The sequence below is a fragment of the Pygoscelis adeliae genome, unplaced genomic scaffold, assembly GCF_000699105.1.
Source record: "Pygoscelis adeliae isolate BGI_AS28 unplaced genomic scaffold, ASM69910v1 Scaffold120, whole genome shotgun sequence".
Classification (NCBI taxonomy): domain Eukaryota; kingdom Metazoa; phylum Chordata; class Aves; order Sphenisciformes; family Spheniscidae; genus Pygoscelis; species Pygoscelis adeliae.
Window position 1 is genome coordinate 2,879,030 of NW_008824032.1, and position 16,344 is coordinate 2,895,373.

Consider the following 16,344-nt stretch of genomic DNA (forward strand, 5'->3'; position numbering starts at 1 on the left):
GCCCGAGCGCTGTGCGTGTGTCCGCCCCCGGGGTGTGGCGAGCGAGAGGGCGCTGGCGCCCGTAACCGCTGCTTGTACCTTTCAGCCTGAATTTCAAGGACCCTGAAGCGGTGAGAGCTCTGACGTGTACCCTCCTGAAAGAGGATTTTGGGCTTACGATTGACATCCCCGTGGAAAGGCTTATTCCCACCGTTCCCTTGAGGCTGAACTACATCCACTGGGTGGAGGATCTCATTGGTCATCAGGATGCTGACAAGCAAGTCCTTAGGCGAGGCATTGACATAGGTACTTGCAAAGGCAAAACGTTCAATTCGTTATTTACTGTCAAGGAAACTAGCCGGTAAAATTTGTTACGCGTCTGTAGGGGAACGTGAGGTTTGAGAAACAGAAAAATCTGAACGGTGCTTGCTGTGGTGAAACAGGCAATCTGACTCCACTGCTATTTCATTTGGCCTCTTGGTGGGTAGGCTGTCTCTGCACAAACACAAGAATGGCCATAGCAGGCAATTATTTGGCTTTTCGTGGCCTTGAACTCTCTTGAGTGTAGCTTTGTGTGGTATACAAAAATTATGCTACTAGTAACGCAGGCAAAAATGTCATTCTAAAGGAATTTTTAAAAAATGATGGCATTTTTTCTCAGTCTTCCAACCAGTGAATTATGTTACATTAGCAATCTATTAATTTTGCTTTTGAATGTCTGCATGAGAGAGTTTGTGAGTTGCATAGCAATATTTTTTAGTGTTCCTTTTAATAAAAAAACCTGTGGTTTCAGGTGTATTTGAGAGATGAATGATCTGTCTTTTTTTAAACTTTGGTTTTTTTTTTTTTCCCCAGTGCAGATATTTTAATGAGCCTAGTTGTAAAAGAGACTTAATTAGAAACCAAGGCAAATACTGGCAGAGCTGCCTTTTGGTTGTAGATGGTCAAAGATTTCCTGTATATTGTTGAAAACAAAATATTTTTTAAACTGGACTGAACATCCACAGATGAATGTCACACGTCTAAGAGCATTGCAGCTTGTTCAGTTTCAATATCTGGATTATTAGACAATATCTGGATTAAGCAGTAGATTATGTAAACAGTTAATTTGGTAGATACGTGAATTTATTAGATGTACACTGATGCATATAATTTGGTTTTCATTAGAAATAAAAAAAGACAATCTCTCTAGGAGAAGGGAACTATATGCCACATACAGATAATAAAATTGGCATTTGGATTCTAAATTGTTGGTGATTCTATATGAATTATTTAGAAGGCACCTGTGATGGTACATTTGAATTTAGTTCACATCTTTTATTTTTGTCAATAGAATCTTCCTTTACGATTTCAAAAGCTTGTTTTTGAAGATTGTTTTGTGCTGAGAGAAGCTGGAGTTTCCTTTTTAACTTAAGTTTTAATGCTTGACATTAAAATGCTAAAGTTATTGACTTCCTCAAAGCTTGGGTTCAGTAATCTCAGCTACCATGCCAGTTTTTTCATTAATATTTTCTTGGTGTTTGCTAGCATGATTTTTTTTTTTAATGGAATTTTTTAATTCCTGAAACTTGCTGACTTGCATTTTTAGCTGGATTTGTGATGGATACAAGGTTTGTATCATCATGTGGTGTGTGCACAGCTGCTCTCCTTTCATAACTGTTAGACTTGTTAGCCAGCTTCTACGCATTTGATATTAGGTAGCATTTTTGAAAACAATTTCTATGAACTTCATCACGGTACGTGGCTAAGTAGAAGCGATAGATCCTTTTTAAGTCCTCCAGCTACTGTAAAATCTTCAATTTGAGTTTGCAGTGAGCTTTGATGTTCCAACTCTGAGAAAGCAGTAAGTCATCCAAGAGGAACGTTACAGGAGTGCTGGAAATAACTGCATGCTTTTGCTTACTGGCAGACATTGTTGTTTGTGTTTCAGTAAGTCAGTATAACAGTAGACTCTCTATATCTCTGAACTCAAGTGTGGTGGTGGTGAGATATTTTTCCCTTTCCTTGTATCCACTCACTTTAATCCTAAATTTGACTGTCATTGGTAATTGGATCACCTAGATATACCATAATTATGAGAAGGAATAATTTTGTGCTAGCATATATTTCTCTTTGTTACCAAGTGTTTATCTGTCTGGCTCTTTTTTTAGATATCTTAATTGGCAACCCTGTTTCTTTGATTGTTTGGGGCATGAGGGAAAAACAGTCTGATGGAACAGAAATGTTGGATTTGGGGTTCTTTGTGGTTGCTGTATGCATCAAAGTAAATTATTTGTGGTAGATAATAGAAAAATGCAGAAGAAAAACCTATTTGTGATAGTGGGTTTTTTTGTAAAAACAGAATATATTTGGCTTTCACTATATAAATTAATCATTGTTATGTAGAAAAAAAAAGCTTAAAAAGAAGTTGATCATTTACTAGAAAATTTATTCCAGATTATGAAATTCTTTATTTTGTTAAAAGCGCATCTTTGACAGTGCTGTATTTCAGTTTAAGAGGATAAAGTTCACTAAAGGACTTTAGAGTAGTAGATGATCAGTAATCAGCGTCTTCTTGAAATTAATTCTTTTTGTAGTAAAAAGTACATAGTTAACAGCCACGCTGCATATAACACCAGAGACTTGTTTTACCTTTCTCACGGCTTTTCACTTCTGCAGGGACAGGAGCATCTTGCATATACCCATTACTTGGAGCAACTTTGAATGGCTGGTATTTTCTTGCAACAGAAGTGGATGATATGTGCTTCAATTATGCCAAGAAGAATGTGGAACAGAATAACTTGTCTGATCTTATAAAAGGTGTGATGTAATAAGGTATTTAGTATCATACAAATGTTGCGACCTATTTTTCCCATGTTCAGTAGCATAACAGAATCCATATTTCTGCCAAATACACGCTCAACTGTTTTTACTGAAGCAGAATGTTTACTAAGGTCCGTGTATGCTTAGGCCAGAAAGTCACAGCTTGTCTAGAATGGGATGTGTGGTTAGAGAACTATTCTACCTTATGAAAATCTGGAAGTTAAACTTCACCCTGGGGTGTTTTTTCCTCTCTCTATATTCTTTGTGTGTTATTGAACTATTCCTTGGAGTTCGTGCTGTTTCTGCTGCTAGCAGGCCTGGAGTGCTCCCCTCAGATAATTTTCATGACGCTGCCACGTGTAGGTATCTTGTACAGAGAGAGTCCTTCGTCCTCATTTCTGAATGAGGTCCTAACAATGCCTGTGGTAGTAGTAGCAGTATGCCAGACTTGGTCTGTGGATGAGCTTGGAAAATTTTCTATAGGAACTCAGTATACTAAAAAGCAGGTCCATTATTCAGTTCTGAAATAAAAACTGTAGTTCTGCTGGAATTTGGAAGCATCCTTTTTACCAAAATGATGTTGTCTTGGTCCGTCCTCCATGTCAATCTTGAAGATCCAGGACTTGATGTGGAGAACAATGACAGTTTTCTGTTACTTCTGCCATCATAGGATTTTTAGTGGTGTGGTGGTGTTTCACTGTACTGGAAACACCTCTGGCAAAGGAAAATGCCTCATGTGAAGCTGTTGTGCCAAAGGTGATAAGCTGGAGTAAATGACTGATTGCTGGTGGGCAGAGCCACGGGCAAGGGAGTACCACTGGTGGTACCCATAGCCGAATGCTGCCTGGGAATGATCCACCCTGTCACTTTTCAACTCCTGGGCCTGAATTGTTTAGCTAGAGCTGAGTACACTACTGTAGCTAGTAACCTGTTTAGCAAGGCATTTTGGAATCATATTAGAAATCTTTCTATACCTCTGTGGTTTTTTTTTTTTTTTAAAAAAACATTATTTTTATCGTGTTCTAAGAGTCTGTCTTGAAATTTTTGCCAAATAGCTTCATTTTGAGATCATGTTGGAATATAGCCTTTGTTCTTCTAACTTCAGTGAAAACAAATAATTCAGTGATAGCAAAAACAACAGTAATGCAACAATGGTTTACTAGTTGCATCACAGCTTCTTTCTTCCCGGGGGAAAAAAAAGTAATGTTTTTTGGCTGACAGTGAAATACTGTTTGCAGTAACTTTCTTCCAAAGGGAATCTCTTCTGTGTGCAAAACAGAAACTGATAAACCTGGGGATTGATTGTAAATGCTAAAAAAAATTACATGGTGTTCCGAGTTGTGCATCTGTTTTACTGGAATGGAATGATGGCCAGAATTTGTCTGCTGGTATTTAAAAAAAAAAAAAAAAGTCAGTACCCTGTATGTAATGGTAGGTTAGGAGATTTTCAACAACTTGGACTCTGGAGGTTTTCAAACTACTTGCAGGGTAATTTAGGATTGCTCTGCGGCATGATTATTACATTGTTTGCTTCCTGTTTGGTTTATTTGCTTTCTTATTTCCAAATAAAATCTCACACTGTCAATTAAAGAGCTTGCTAGGTAGGTGGAATGTGGTTTAACAGTGCTATGTCTTTTAACAAGTTCTTTGATGTCATCTTCTAAGTAACTTTACAGTAATTTTAGAAAGTGTGTACAATAGACCATGTGTTACTGCTCAGATTAACATAATCTTTTTGCAGAGTTCTGCTCATCTTAGCCCCATTGTCTGCTTTCTCTACTGTACAAACTAATCCCATGGTTTTTTTTTCTTTTCTTTTTTTTCCCCCTCCTCCATAAAATTGAAAAGGGTATTGCTAACAAGAAAGGCAGTGAAATACTCTGATAACTGTGGGCTGGATATTTCAAAGCATTTATATAAGTAAATGTCTCCTCTGTGTGCAACAGCAACTGCTGCGTTGCACCTCAGTGCCAGAAGTACGCACTGTGCAGCTTCTGGAGGCATTTAGTGATTTCTTGGAAGACTGTAAGCTGAAAACAGTCAGTCCAACTGATGTAATGCCTGTCTGAAGAACTTTTGGCTTTGACTGTGATGTGTAATTGTAATTAGTAGTTTGTATTTAGTAATCTGTAATTAGTAATTACTAATTTTATTACTTTACCATTTTTAATGTTATAAGGGGAGCAGGGGAACAGACATCTACAGAGATAAGAAAGCATCACACTTTAATGTCAACAATTTTAAATGTGAACAGCTTAACGTAAAGAGAAATGCTAAGTGTTTAATTTAGAAATTTAAGATTATAAAACAGGGAAGAATGTGTTAATATATTTTTAAAATTAACTATCCTTCTATTCTCGTAGGATTTAAAATTTGTTTATCTCTTGACTATAAATTTCTGTACTCCGAAATGCTTGTGACTTACAGAACTGCAGCTTTAAAGTTAGTGGGTGTTCTAAGTATTATTCTTGCTATATATAACCTGAACTTTGGTAATTTCCTGCTACCCTAACAATTTTGTATTCTTAGGATGATGATAAACTGTAGTAGTAAATGTTAGGAAGAGAGGCATGCCTTCTGCCTCTGTTCTAAATACCTTTGTTCTATGTGTGTTATCCGTGAGTTGCAGGACTGGTAAAGTCTGCAAGAAGTCCTGCTTGTAATAATCTTTATACATGCTTTAACTGGACTTCATCCATATTTAAATTCCTGCTCCTTGGGCTGGAGTTCCTGTGGCCTTCAGAAGACGTGTGACAGGACTTGACCACAATTTCCAAGGGAATTATATAGCCTTTGAGGAAAGACAGTGGAGATCCACGTCAGATGTTTGCCTTCATCCTTGTGATGGGTAATAATAAGTTGATGGACCCTAGTAAGCAGAAGGTTTTTCCAGAAAGGAATTCTAATCCTTTTCCTCTGTCATGATTCTTCTAAATCATATAAGACTACAGTTCCTGTGCAGGATGCGTAGTATTGCTAACACAGTAGTTCTGTTTTATTGTAAGATTAGATTTAAAGCTAATCTTGGGGCTGCATAACTTCAGTAAAGATAGCTTTATCTTAGTCTTCCTCTTTCTTAGCTTTACATTCTGTAAAGACCAAACAGCACATTTTCTTGAGTACAATTCTAGAATTCCCTATCTTAAAAAAAATTGTTTAGACTGGATTTCTTTTATCGCTGAGAAGCCCGTGAGGTGATTAACTGACACTTGTGTTGATTTTTGGAAGGGCTTAAAGCGAATTTGTAGTTGCATCAGGGAACTCAGTATAACTCAAGTAGTTCCTATTGTTTTAAACAGACTCATGTAATTCTGCTACTGTGTATCAACATACAAGCTGTTTGTATGCTAATCCTTAACCTGAAGTCTTTATTTGCATGCTGATATGTTACTTTTTTTTGTAGAATGTATTGTTTAGAAAGTACAATTTTTAATACAATATATTGTTTCAAGAAACACTGAAATGTAAATGGCATGCTAGATAAAGTGTGAAGTTCCTTACTGACCAAATTCCTGTTTTCTATTAGTGGTTAAGGTACCACAGAAGACTCTACTAATGGATGCACTGAAAGAAGAATCTGAGATCGTTTACGACTTCTGCATGTGCAACCCCCCCTTTTTTGCCAACCAATTGGAAGCAAAGGTAAGCTAACAAACTAAATGTTGCATGTACTTCAGTGTTCAGTGAGTGGGAGGGTAGCAACAATTTAACCTCTTCCCTTGGGGAAGGTCGAGTGGAAAATCCCAAATCGTTATGAAATAGCATTTAAGTCTTCTCCCTCCCCACCCAAAGGAGTTTTGAAAAACTTAACTGTTACTCTTCCTAAAGTGGAGGATGACCTGTAGAATTTTTTCACAAGTTCTTACTGTCTTAGAGAATTAGTTTGGAAAGTAGACAGCTAGTAAGTCTGAAATCAAGTCCCTGTTGCATAACAGTGGTACAGAGGAATTAGTTTCTGGCATCGTACCTGTCTGTATTTTTTGTTTCCTTAGTGATTTAGGCAATATCATATAGCTCAGTTCTTGCAGTACCCACTGAATATAGTCAGAAACTTAACTCCGTAATATAATGCAGTAGAAAAAAGATTTAAGTGTTGAAATTAAACACTATAGATTGTAATTGTCTAGATGTATGTAACCAGCATGTCTTACGTGTATTGGAACCACATATTTCATATTGGCAGGATACTGATGTGTGACAAGTAACTTACCTAAGTTTGAGATTGTAGGGAATTCACTCAGTTATGCTTATTTTGAATGTATCTTTGTCTATTATCCATGGTTCTGATGGGGGGAGGATAACTAGAGGTGGTGACACTTGCTACCCACTGAAGATTGAGGCAGGAAGCAGTGTACAAAGCAGCCTAAGATTTCATTAAATGTTCATCTCAAATGTTCTTTTTCATCCAGGGAGTAAATTCTCGAAATCCACGGCGTCCCCCTCCCAGTTCTGTAAATACAGGAGGGATCACAGAAATCATGGCTGAGGGGGGAGAACTAGAATTTGTCAAAAGAATTATTCATGATAGTCTACAACTTAAAAAGAGGTTACGGTAAGTGCTTTGTCCAGTTAAAAAAAAACCCCACCTTTTATCTGCCTCTTTGGCGGAAATCACATGAAAATGATATTTTAAGTAAGGAAAGTAGTTGTGGTCCAGTGGTATCTGTTTGGTTTGTTTAATGATACATACACATCAGTAATTAGTCTCAGTTTATGTAAAGTTTATTGTTCCTGAGCATGAATTACAACTCATTGCTGGAGGTATTTAAAGGCAGAAGGCAAAAAAAGCCTATACCAGTGACACTTGTAGCTTGCAGCTAAATTAGCACACATAACTTGCTAAACACAGTCAGTGTTGATTCTTAAGGGCATCTGGGATGGGAGGATTTATGACATTGCCTAGTTATCTGTTTTAGGTAGTTCCTGTCTTTTCCTGGCTGAATTTTGGTAACTTGCAGCTTTGCCTACTAAAGGGCACTGTGGTACTGAATGCTATCTTGAGTGAACATAAGCTGCAACAAAAACCGTAGCGAGACCTTTGTTTGAACGCGATAAACAGATGGCACATCTTCAGTTTTTTGACTATGAGACTTCCCTTTCCCCAGTGCTGTATACTATTTCTCTAGCTCTTCTGGAAGATTCCTTCAGGTTTTTTTTAATATCTTTCTAAAACATAGCTGCCAAAATTTTATGTGTTTATTACCACAGCTTCTTCAGTGCTCTAAGCAAAGGAAATACAACCTGCCTTTTATACATTCAAGAAGTGTTTTGGTTTTGTTTTGTTTAGACCCTTCTAAGCAGAGCATTGCATTAGAATCTCATCTTCATCTAATACCAAAATTTTTCTTTGGAATGTTTGTTTTCTAGTAATGGGCCTGAAAAAATGAAGTATACATTCAGTTTTTGGAAAAACAAGACAAAGCAAAACTGCATATGGCTCTGCTAGAAGTGCTTCTGTCTTGTAGTGCTTTGAAGAAAAAAAAATTCAGAAAGTTCTCAGAGGTTGCAATTTCATAAATGTTGAAACTTTTTTTTCTTTTATTTAATGTCCTTCCTTTCTTTGTCACCCCCCAAATCTTATAAAATATAGAAGGGGGCTAGAGAGTGTGTTAGAATGATTAAAATAGAGGTTTTGATGTTCAAAAGTGATTACAAGCCAGAAGAATTAAACTTTTGAGAATTTTAGTAGTCTTTTTTGTGCCAGCAAGGACACTGAAAAATGACTGGTATTCCCGTCAAAGTTTGTAGGTAGAATGTTATTTTAGGCTACTTGATGTAGACAAGCTTTTAGGTGTGTATGTTCTTATTCATGTCTAAAATAAATGCAGTGATTTTTCAAAACTAAATATAAGCTGAAACAGTTGTTCTGAATTTAGTCAGTGATACAATGGGTGAGGGGAGGCAGGTCAGAGAGGAAGTGATGGTATATATTTTAAATGGTCTTCCACTTACAGCTGGATGTTTTTATCCTTTGTACACGTTCTTTCTGATATGTAGTGGTTTTATTCCACCAGTGTAGTTTCCACAGGAGCATGTGGTGTACAGTGTAATATACTATGATCTGTAAAGCACGTGTATACAGTTGAGGACTTAATTGGTTCTATAAGGTAGGGGCAGGGGATGCATCTGTGATGACTTCTGGAAATGCAATAGCAACATGGTTTCTGGTTCTACATGGTGTGTGTAGATCCAGGGTAAACTTGCTTTTGATAAGTTGCTGTTTGACGACCTTGAGCGGAGTGGCCAATGTAGTAGAGAACTGACTGATGTTACTCTCAAGGCAAGAAGTCTTCGCCTTGAAAAGGCGATGTGGAATTATGAGGAATGCATTATTCCTGTATTGCTCCTCTTGGCAACACCACTCGTCTAGGAAAGAGGAGGGTACCTCTTGATCTGATAAACTTATAGCGTAAGGCATAGAACATACCCACACGCTAACTGTGTATCATATTTAGGAAAAATAAGCTCTGTTGTGTTTGGGGGATAGGAATGGTTCAGTTTATGTTTTTGAATAAACTACCTTGGAGAATCTGTTACAGAAAGAACAGTTTACTTAAAATACTGTTTCCTATTTTGTTAGAGATAAGGTTTGGCAACTCTATCAAAGGGCATGAGTAATGAACTGTTAGTAGATAGAGACTCCCTTGGGCCAGGAGATGATCTTGACTTATTTACCCCCATCCCCACTTCAGCTAGGAGTCGCAGGTTCGGTATTTTGTAGTTTTGGGAAAGATGTGTGGTTTAGTTTTGCCAGAAATTTTGGGGTTTCATTTAAGTATCGCTGCATGAAATTCTGTTTATTGCATTATGCAGGAAGAAAATTTAAATAATTGTCCCTTAACACCACTGATAATACTTTTTTTTTTTTTTAGTTTACAGTATATTTAATTTGTGTATGTGAGCAATTTAAAGTGCTTGCCTTCAGTTTAGATGCATACTCATGAGAAAACTGTCCCTTGATAACCGGGAACTCTAATTTTCATACTTCAAGACATTATATTTACAAATAAGCTTTTAGGATCCAGTCATCAAAAAAGTATGGAAGAGGGGATTGTAGAGCTCGAATAGTAATTTACATGAAGACCAGAGGTGTAATGTTTGGAGATAATGAAGATGTGGAGCTGAGTGGAAGGATAAGCTTCACCAGAAGCGGGAAAATAAATTTCTTTCCTTTTTTTTTCCCTGTTTGTTTCCTCATGAAATATGGGTTAGGTGATGGAAACCTGGATAACGAGTTGTGAATGAGCAGAAGTGGTAGTCAGTATGTCTGCTTCTGAGGCACAAATGCTTGTCAATAGTTGAATATTCCTTTTTATTCTGATTCATTCTTCAAAGAAAATGGAGAAATTGAAAAAAATTATTGTAAGTGGTAACATCTTCCACGTAACTAAAGTCACTCTTTGAAACAAGATTCTTGGTTGTTTAGGTGCTGTTTCAATAATAGTCTTAATGTATTTCCTAAAAAGTCAAAAAGATTCCCCTGTCCAGTCTGTCTTTGGGCCTTCTGTTCCGATTCATGTTGTACTATGTCCTAGTCACTCTGTTTAAGAGTGTGATTTTTTTTTTGTTGTTTTGTTTTTAAATCTCCTATTGTTCTTGCAGGTTTCTGATCCAAGTAGTTCTTTCTGGTAGTTGCCATTTTCAGTTGATCTGCATTTGTAAAACGCTTCATTAATGTGTTCTTTGCAGGTGGTACAGTTGCATGTTGGGGAAGAAATGTAGTTTAGCACCATTGAAAGAGGAACTTCGAATCCAGGGGGTGAGTTTGTATATAGTCCATGTATATCCTGTGTATGTTCTATAAAACATATACTATGTTCCGATGCATGTGGGTAATTATTACTGAATTGTTTTACTGAGTTTTTATTTACGAGAAGAAACTGCAATTCCTTGTTAGGGAAGCACTCAAAGTGGTTGACATTTAATTATTGTAGATTCAAAGCTGATAGATAAGTAGCACATATTGTCTCCAGATTTTTGTCTTTATCACGTGTAGAAGCATGTCTTCATCCATTCTAGAACATCCAGGGTTTCTGCTTTAAAATAGCTTTAACAGGCTTGTTGTAAAAAAAAAAAAAAAAAAATTCTAGCTCTCTTTCCTCTTAGCTAACATGAGATTTAGCAATTTGGTTGATAAAAGAAATTGTAACTTTATTTAAGTGGCAGCATTGTTTTGTTTGTGTTCAATTCTGGCACCAGGTAAAATTGAACCTTGTGCTACTATTCTCATGCAAGAAGGCTGTGCAGAGGACTTTTTTATGGCTTTCAGGAGAAAGTGTAGTCTTCTCTTATTTCCATACAAAGAAAGTGATTGTGAGATCTGTCTTTGTATATGGTGGAGAGTGGAAGGAAAGAGAATGCATGGTGAAATCAATTCCCAGAAAGATGAATTAGAGGCCATAGGGAATCCATAAACTCAATGCCAAAAGCAGATGCTAAGCTAGGCACAAAACTTCAAGTATCTGACTTTCTTCCCTATCCTTGAACTGTTGCACCTCAGTCTTAGTAAAGTGAGAGAAATCCTTGCAAACCTTGCACAGAAAAGCTGAGGTTCTCTTTTGTATATTTCTTGCAGTTGCCAATTTCATTTTGTTCAGGTTTGTAATCTTTGTTGTATCAGAGCTGGGAATATGTTCATTGTAACCAAGCACATGCTGTGTTGTGATTCAGGTTAGGATGCAACATAAATGTTCCAGAGAGTCCACTCATTGTTCAAACTGTCTTGACATCTGCTGTATTTATTGGAAATTTTGATAGAATTAGGAATCGAAAGGTGGCAAAAGTTCTAGGATAGAGACACCTTTCCGTCTCTCTTTTGAAGGCATTTCTCAAAAGTAGCAGATTTTTTTCCCCTCCCGCCTCCTTCTATGCAGACCTGGGGCTTATGCTCTGGAGGTGATGATAATTCAGAGTGAGGTGGGATGGTTGATATTTATCCTTGCTAGTATTTAGCACATTCTCCATACCATACATAAATGCCTTACAGCATCCATGTATGGAAAGACTAGACAACACTAACACTTGAGTTTTATATTTAAAGGCAGTGTAAGTTCAGCCTTTTTTTTTGGGGGGTGCAAATATAGAGAATTGTTTCTGGGCACGTTTCTGCTACCTGCAGACAGGTGAGTAGTTTGGTTTCCTAGCCTTCAGTTGCCTTTGTTCTGTGTTCCTTTGCTACAGCAATGGGTTCAGTATTCAAATGCGGAACAGGAGCAGGTTCTGAACAAGGAGAAAGGATGTGCTTTTTGCAGAATCAGAATGCAGATGTGTGCTAGATCGCTGCACAAAAAGGTTCATGTTGTGTGTTGCTGAACTTGAAGCTCTGAAAGGGCATAGACATGGCAGGGCAGAGATGGGAAATCCTGGGCACAGGTAACAGGCTTGGCACTGACTAGCTTCAAGTGGCACTGACATGTATGAGCCATGTCAGAAAGAATCTCCATTTCTGTCATGAGAAGATAACTCTATGCTAACTTTGTAATTTTTTTTAAATTCTAAAATAACGTGCAGTAAAACAATATTGTTTATTAATATGAAATGAAGTTTTGTATTGCTTCTTTGCATAGGTTCCTAAAGTTACTCACACTGAGTTCTGTCAAGGACGCACCATGAGGTGGGCACTGGCATGGAGTTTCTATGATGATGTACAAGTACCTGTAAGTAGCTTTATTTTGGTTTGCTTGTGATTGTCTGTGCCTCTTATTTGAGGAAGGGCCTAATGAGCTGTAACTACTGTGAAACAAACTGTTCTTCTTCAGACTGGAACATTGGATGTGCTGGGCTGTATGGACAGTGGGATTTCTTAACTGGCTGCTGGTTTGTTAGCAGTTGTTACATGTGATTCATGAATGACCTATGTTTAGGGAGAAAAAAAGAAGCTTGTGTAGGAACTTCCTGTGGGTTTCAGTGAAAGGGTTGCTTGTAACATACTTCAATAGCAATTTAGTAGTATTAAAAATATGCTAAGTTTGGGGCTAGATTTGAACTTTAAGCTTCCCTCTGAGAGCTTGGTTTTCATTTACCGTATAGATTCTGTTACCAAATAGGTATGAACATGTCTAGCTCAGATTTGCCTACAGGAATGTAAGTGGAGCTTGTTCACCTTAAATAATGTGAGCCAGTTGCTTTTTTGGATCCAGATGTACATATACTGTAAGGTAGGTATAGACAATAACCAACCTTATAGAAGATGCAAGTAAACCTTTGGTGAACTTGGATTAAAATGTAGCTATTAGCACTTGACCTTTATTCCCAAAAGCAGCCACACTTTCTCAGCTCAGAGAGCGCTAATAGTTCGAAGGAACCATTGAAGCTTTTTGCCTGACGTCTGAAGATGAACCCCTCTGTCCATCAGGCTAGCATAAAGTGCATGATCCTGTTAGCTGTTTTTAATCTAAAACTCCTTGGAGTGAAGTGAAACTCAGGCCATATCAATGACTGTTTAGTGGCTTACATTATACTCTTAATCCCCATGTCTTCTGAGTACAAAAGTCATCTCACTAATACTGCATAGCTTTGTAATTTTTTTTTCTTTCTTCTTCTAGTCACCTCCCTCTAAAAGAAGAAAATTAGAAAAACCCCGAAAACCAATTACATTTATGGTCTTGGCTTCTACAGTCAAAGAGTTATCCATCAAAGCTGCAGCTATGGGCTGGGATGCTGTAGAAGCTATTGCTGTGGTTAGAGCCTGGGTAGAGAAGATTCTCACTGATCTGAAGGTACAGTATTAAGTATTATATGTTAAAACAATATCCTACTTGAAAGCATAACTGTGAGAGGATAATACGAAGTTCTGCTGTTTTCTGCAATAGGTTCAGCATAAACGTGTCCCCTGTGGAAAGGATGAAGTTAGTCTGTTTGTGACTGCCATTGAAAACTCCTGGATTCATTTGAGGAGAAAGAAACGAGAGAGAATAAGGCAATTACGAGAACTTCCTCGAGCTTCTGAAGATGTTCTGCAAGCAATGGAAGAGGAAAAAAGCAGCCAGAAGAGTATGAGCAACAATTCAGACTGTGAAAACCCCAAGGCTGAAGACTCTGAAACGGTGTTTATGGCACCTGATGAGGATGTTCACTTGACCACAGGTGACAAGCTAACGGAAGAATCTGCTGCCAAAGAAGAACACAGTGAGCACGTGAAGGAGGAGGAGACAGAAGCAATGCAGGCAGAAACGTCACTTGGCAAAGGTTCCAGTAATGCAAAGGAGGAACCTTGCCCTTCAGAGGAAGCTAGCAATCTGACAGTTGAAAGTCCCAAAGAAACTAGTAGATGTTTTCTCTTTAAGTGTTTAATGAATGTGAAGAAAGAAGGAAATGATGTATTAGTAGAAATGCACTGGGTTGAAGGACAGAACAGAGACTTGATGAACCAGCTGTGCACGTACTTACGGAACCAAATTCTTCGACTGGTTGCTAGTTAGCCCTTTTTCCTACTTTGGTAAAGTAAGTCAGTCCTCAAATTTTGTAAACGATTTTTAATGGATGAAAATTTTCTGTTAGCAAAACCTTTTTTTTCCCCCTTAAAGAATGAGTAAAGTGGAGATTAAAGTCCCCTTTGATATTTTAAATAGCTTTTCCAAAGCTGCAAGGAGTACATGAAGTGTACTTCATTGAACGTGAAGTGATGGGGAAGTAATAGATTTTGTGCTGCAGCTGTAAAACTACATGTTAAAGTGAGACATGTCTATGCTGTGAACATTTCAAATATCAACAGTGCTTATTCTGGTCTTTTTTCTGGTGCAATAGAATTTTATATTGTTGCTAAGTAGAAATCTTTACTGAAATATTTTCTTCAATATTTTTTCAAGACTAATGTAGGAAATGGTTAGTCTGCTAACCAGTGGGAATTGTTTTCTGCAGCGAGGAGTCTTCAGCTAAGGATTTAAGTATGCCTCTCTTCCCTTTAATGCATTTAACCTTTGGTCTACGGAGTGGCAAGATGGATACATCCTCTAAGTGTCAATTCATTAAAATAATCGCTTTAGAAAAACCGTGTGTTGTACTTTTCTGGTGTTTGGGCTTTGAAACATAGAAGAGCCTACTATTAGCATCTGGTTTTGTAAACTTTAACAACAAAATAAGCTCTTTGAGCTGCTCGGTTTAAAGAGGATTTAACTATGTTGACTGTTCCATTAGACCATTCCTTACACTGATGCAGGTATAATTGTCTGAAATGACAGCAGTATTCTTAAAGGATTTTGCTTCCATTTAATCTTAAGAGATTGCTTTAATGACAGGAATGAGAGCATGTGCTCATCTTCATGGGCCAGAAATTTCTTATGCAGGACAAAGATGGGTACAGAAGCTTTAGGCTGTTGTGAAGGAGGACAACTGGAAAGAAGGCTGTTGCTTCCACACCTGACTCCCTGGTCCTTTTTACCACCAGCTGTTTTCCCAGTGTTTCTGGGTCAATGACTTGTTCCTGTGAGAAAAAGAGGCTGTGGGACATGGGTCTTGGGTGCCTCAGAGAGGGTGCGTGTATGTGTTTGAGATTATGAGCACTGGTACTGTTTCACATGAAGTCAGCCTCCCAAGCTGCGATCCATTTCTCTGTAGAGATCAACGGAACATGGAGAGAAAGTTTTTCTGAGAGTGGAGTGTGTATGCGTTACCCAAAATAAAAGATGCACTCCTGATGGGCAGAAGGAAATACTGCATACGTTCATGCTACTGGAACCACTTTGAATGTTCAGCCTGAGTTGTCACGATTTCTGGAAAGATTAGTATGTTTTCTTAAGTTGAAATTAAAAGCAACTTAGAAAAGCATTAATTTCCCCCCTCTATTGTTAACTGTTGTATATCATGCTACTTAGCATTTCTCCTGCAGGTGATGGACAAAGACTTGCATTTTTTGGCTGTTGCAGAATTTTCACAGAACTGCTTCTGATATTCACGTCACTGGGGAGAGATGAAACCAGCCCTACTCTTTTAGAATCTGAAGAGGTTATTTTGACTAGCTGAGCCATTAAAAACGGAAAGAAAGGCTCTTTGTCCTTTGTGCTGTTCCCTGTTTATCATTTCAGTCTGTCTTTCTGCAAGGATGGAGAAGCTCTACAAGGTAAGCCGGTGTGCTTGTGGCATGCTTGTTTTGCTGAAGCAGACTGCATTATGTTGCTTCATTAATTACCTGTCTTTCACCTGTACAACACGAATAACCTACACTCCTGAGTGTTGCTTAAACAAAGCCAGGTACTTTTACAAAGAAAACCAGCAGTCTGTGATTTGGGTGGCTGTTTCAGAAGTTCAAATATTGTTTTGGCATTTTATTTAAAACAAATGCTTTGACAAAGGTGAGTGTGGCACTTGGAAAGCTAATCCTGTGTTGGGAAAGAACAGCAATTAAAAATTGTGATTGGTGTGTAATTGCAGAAGTAGCAATCCCGAAAGGGTTTTAAGTTACACGGGTGTGCAGCCTGACCAGACGTCTCGGGCATGCCGGGGTGCCGTGGGTACCCCATTTGCTGCGGGAACATCCTCCAACACCTCGAGCACGCGGCGGCGACACCGCTCCTGCCCTTTCCTTGCTACCGCTTAGGGCGCGGGTAGCGCGGCCGCCGCCCGGCA

At 38.1% G+C, this 16,344-nt stretch overlaps 2 protein-coding genes across 2 annotated transcripts in view; both read left to right on the top strand.

The window, feature by feature from the left end:
• Positions 1-14,770, top strand: part of METTL16 (methyltransferase like 16) — a 17,302-nt gene extending 2,532 nt beyond the window's left edge. The window contains exons 2-9 of the mRNA XM_009330280.1: positions 86-285; positions 2,638-2,778; positions 6,308-6,423; positions 7,191-7,333; positions 10,471-10,540; positions 12,348-12,437; positions 13,326-13,499; positions 13,593-14,770. Coding sequence (XP_009328555.1) covers positions 86-285; positions 2,638-2,778; positions 6,308-6,423; positions 7,191-7,333; positions 10,471-10,540; positions 12,348-12,437; positions 13,326-13,499; positions 13,593-14,201 — 1,543 coding nt within the window. The 3' untranslated portion in view covers positions 14,202-14,770. The remainder of the gene's footprint in view (positions 1-85; positions 286-2,637; positions 2,779-6,307; positions 6,424-7,190; positions 7,334-10,470; positions 10,541-12,347; positions 12,438-13,325; positions 13,500-13,592) is intronic.
• Positions 14,771-15,820: 1,050 nt separating this feature from the next.
• POLQ (polymerase (DNA directed), theta) overlaps positions 15,821-16,344 on the top strand; it is a 55,808-nt gene continuing 55,284 nt past the window's right edge. Inside the window, 1 exon segment of the mRNA XM_009330291.1 lies at positions 15,821-15,838. Within this exon segment, the coding sequence (XP_009328566.1) occupies positions 15,821-15,838 (18 nt within the window).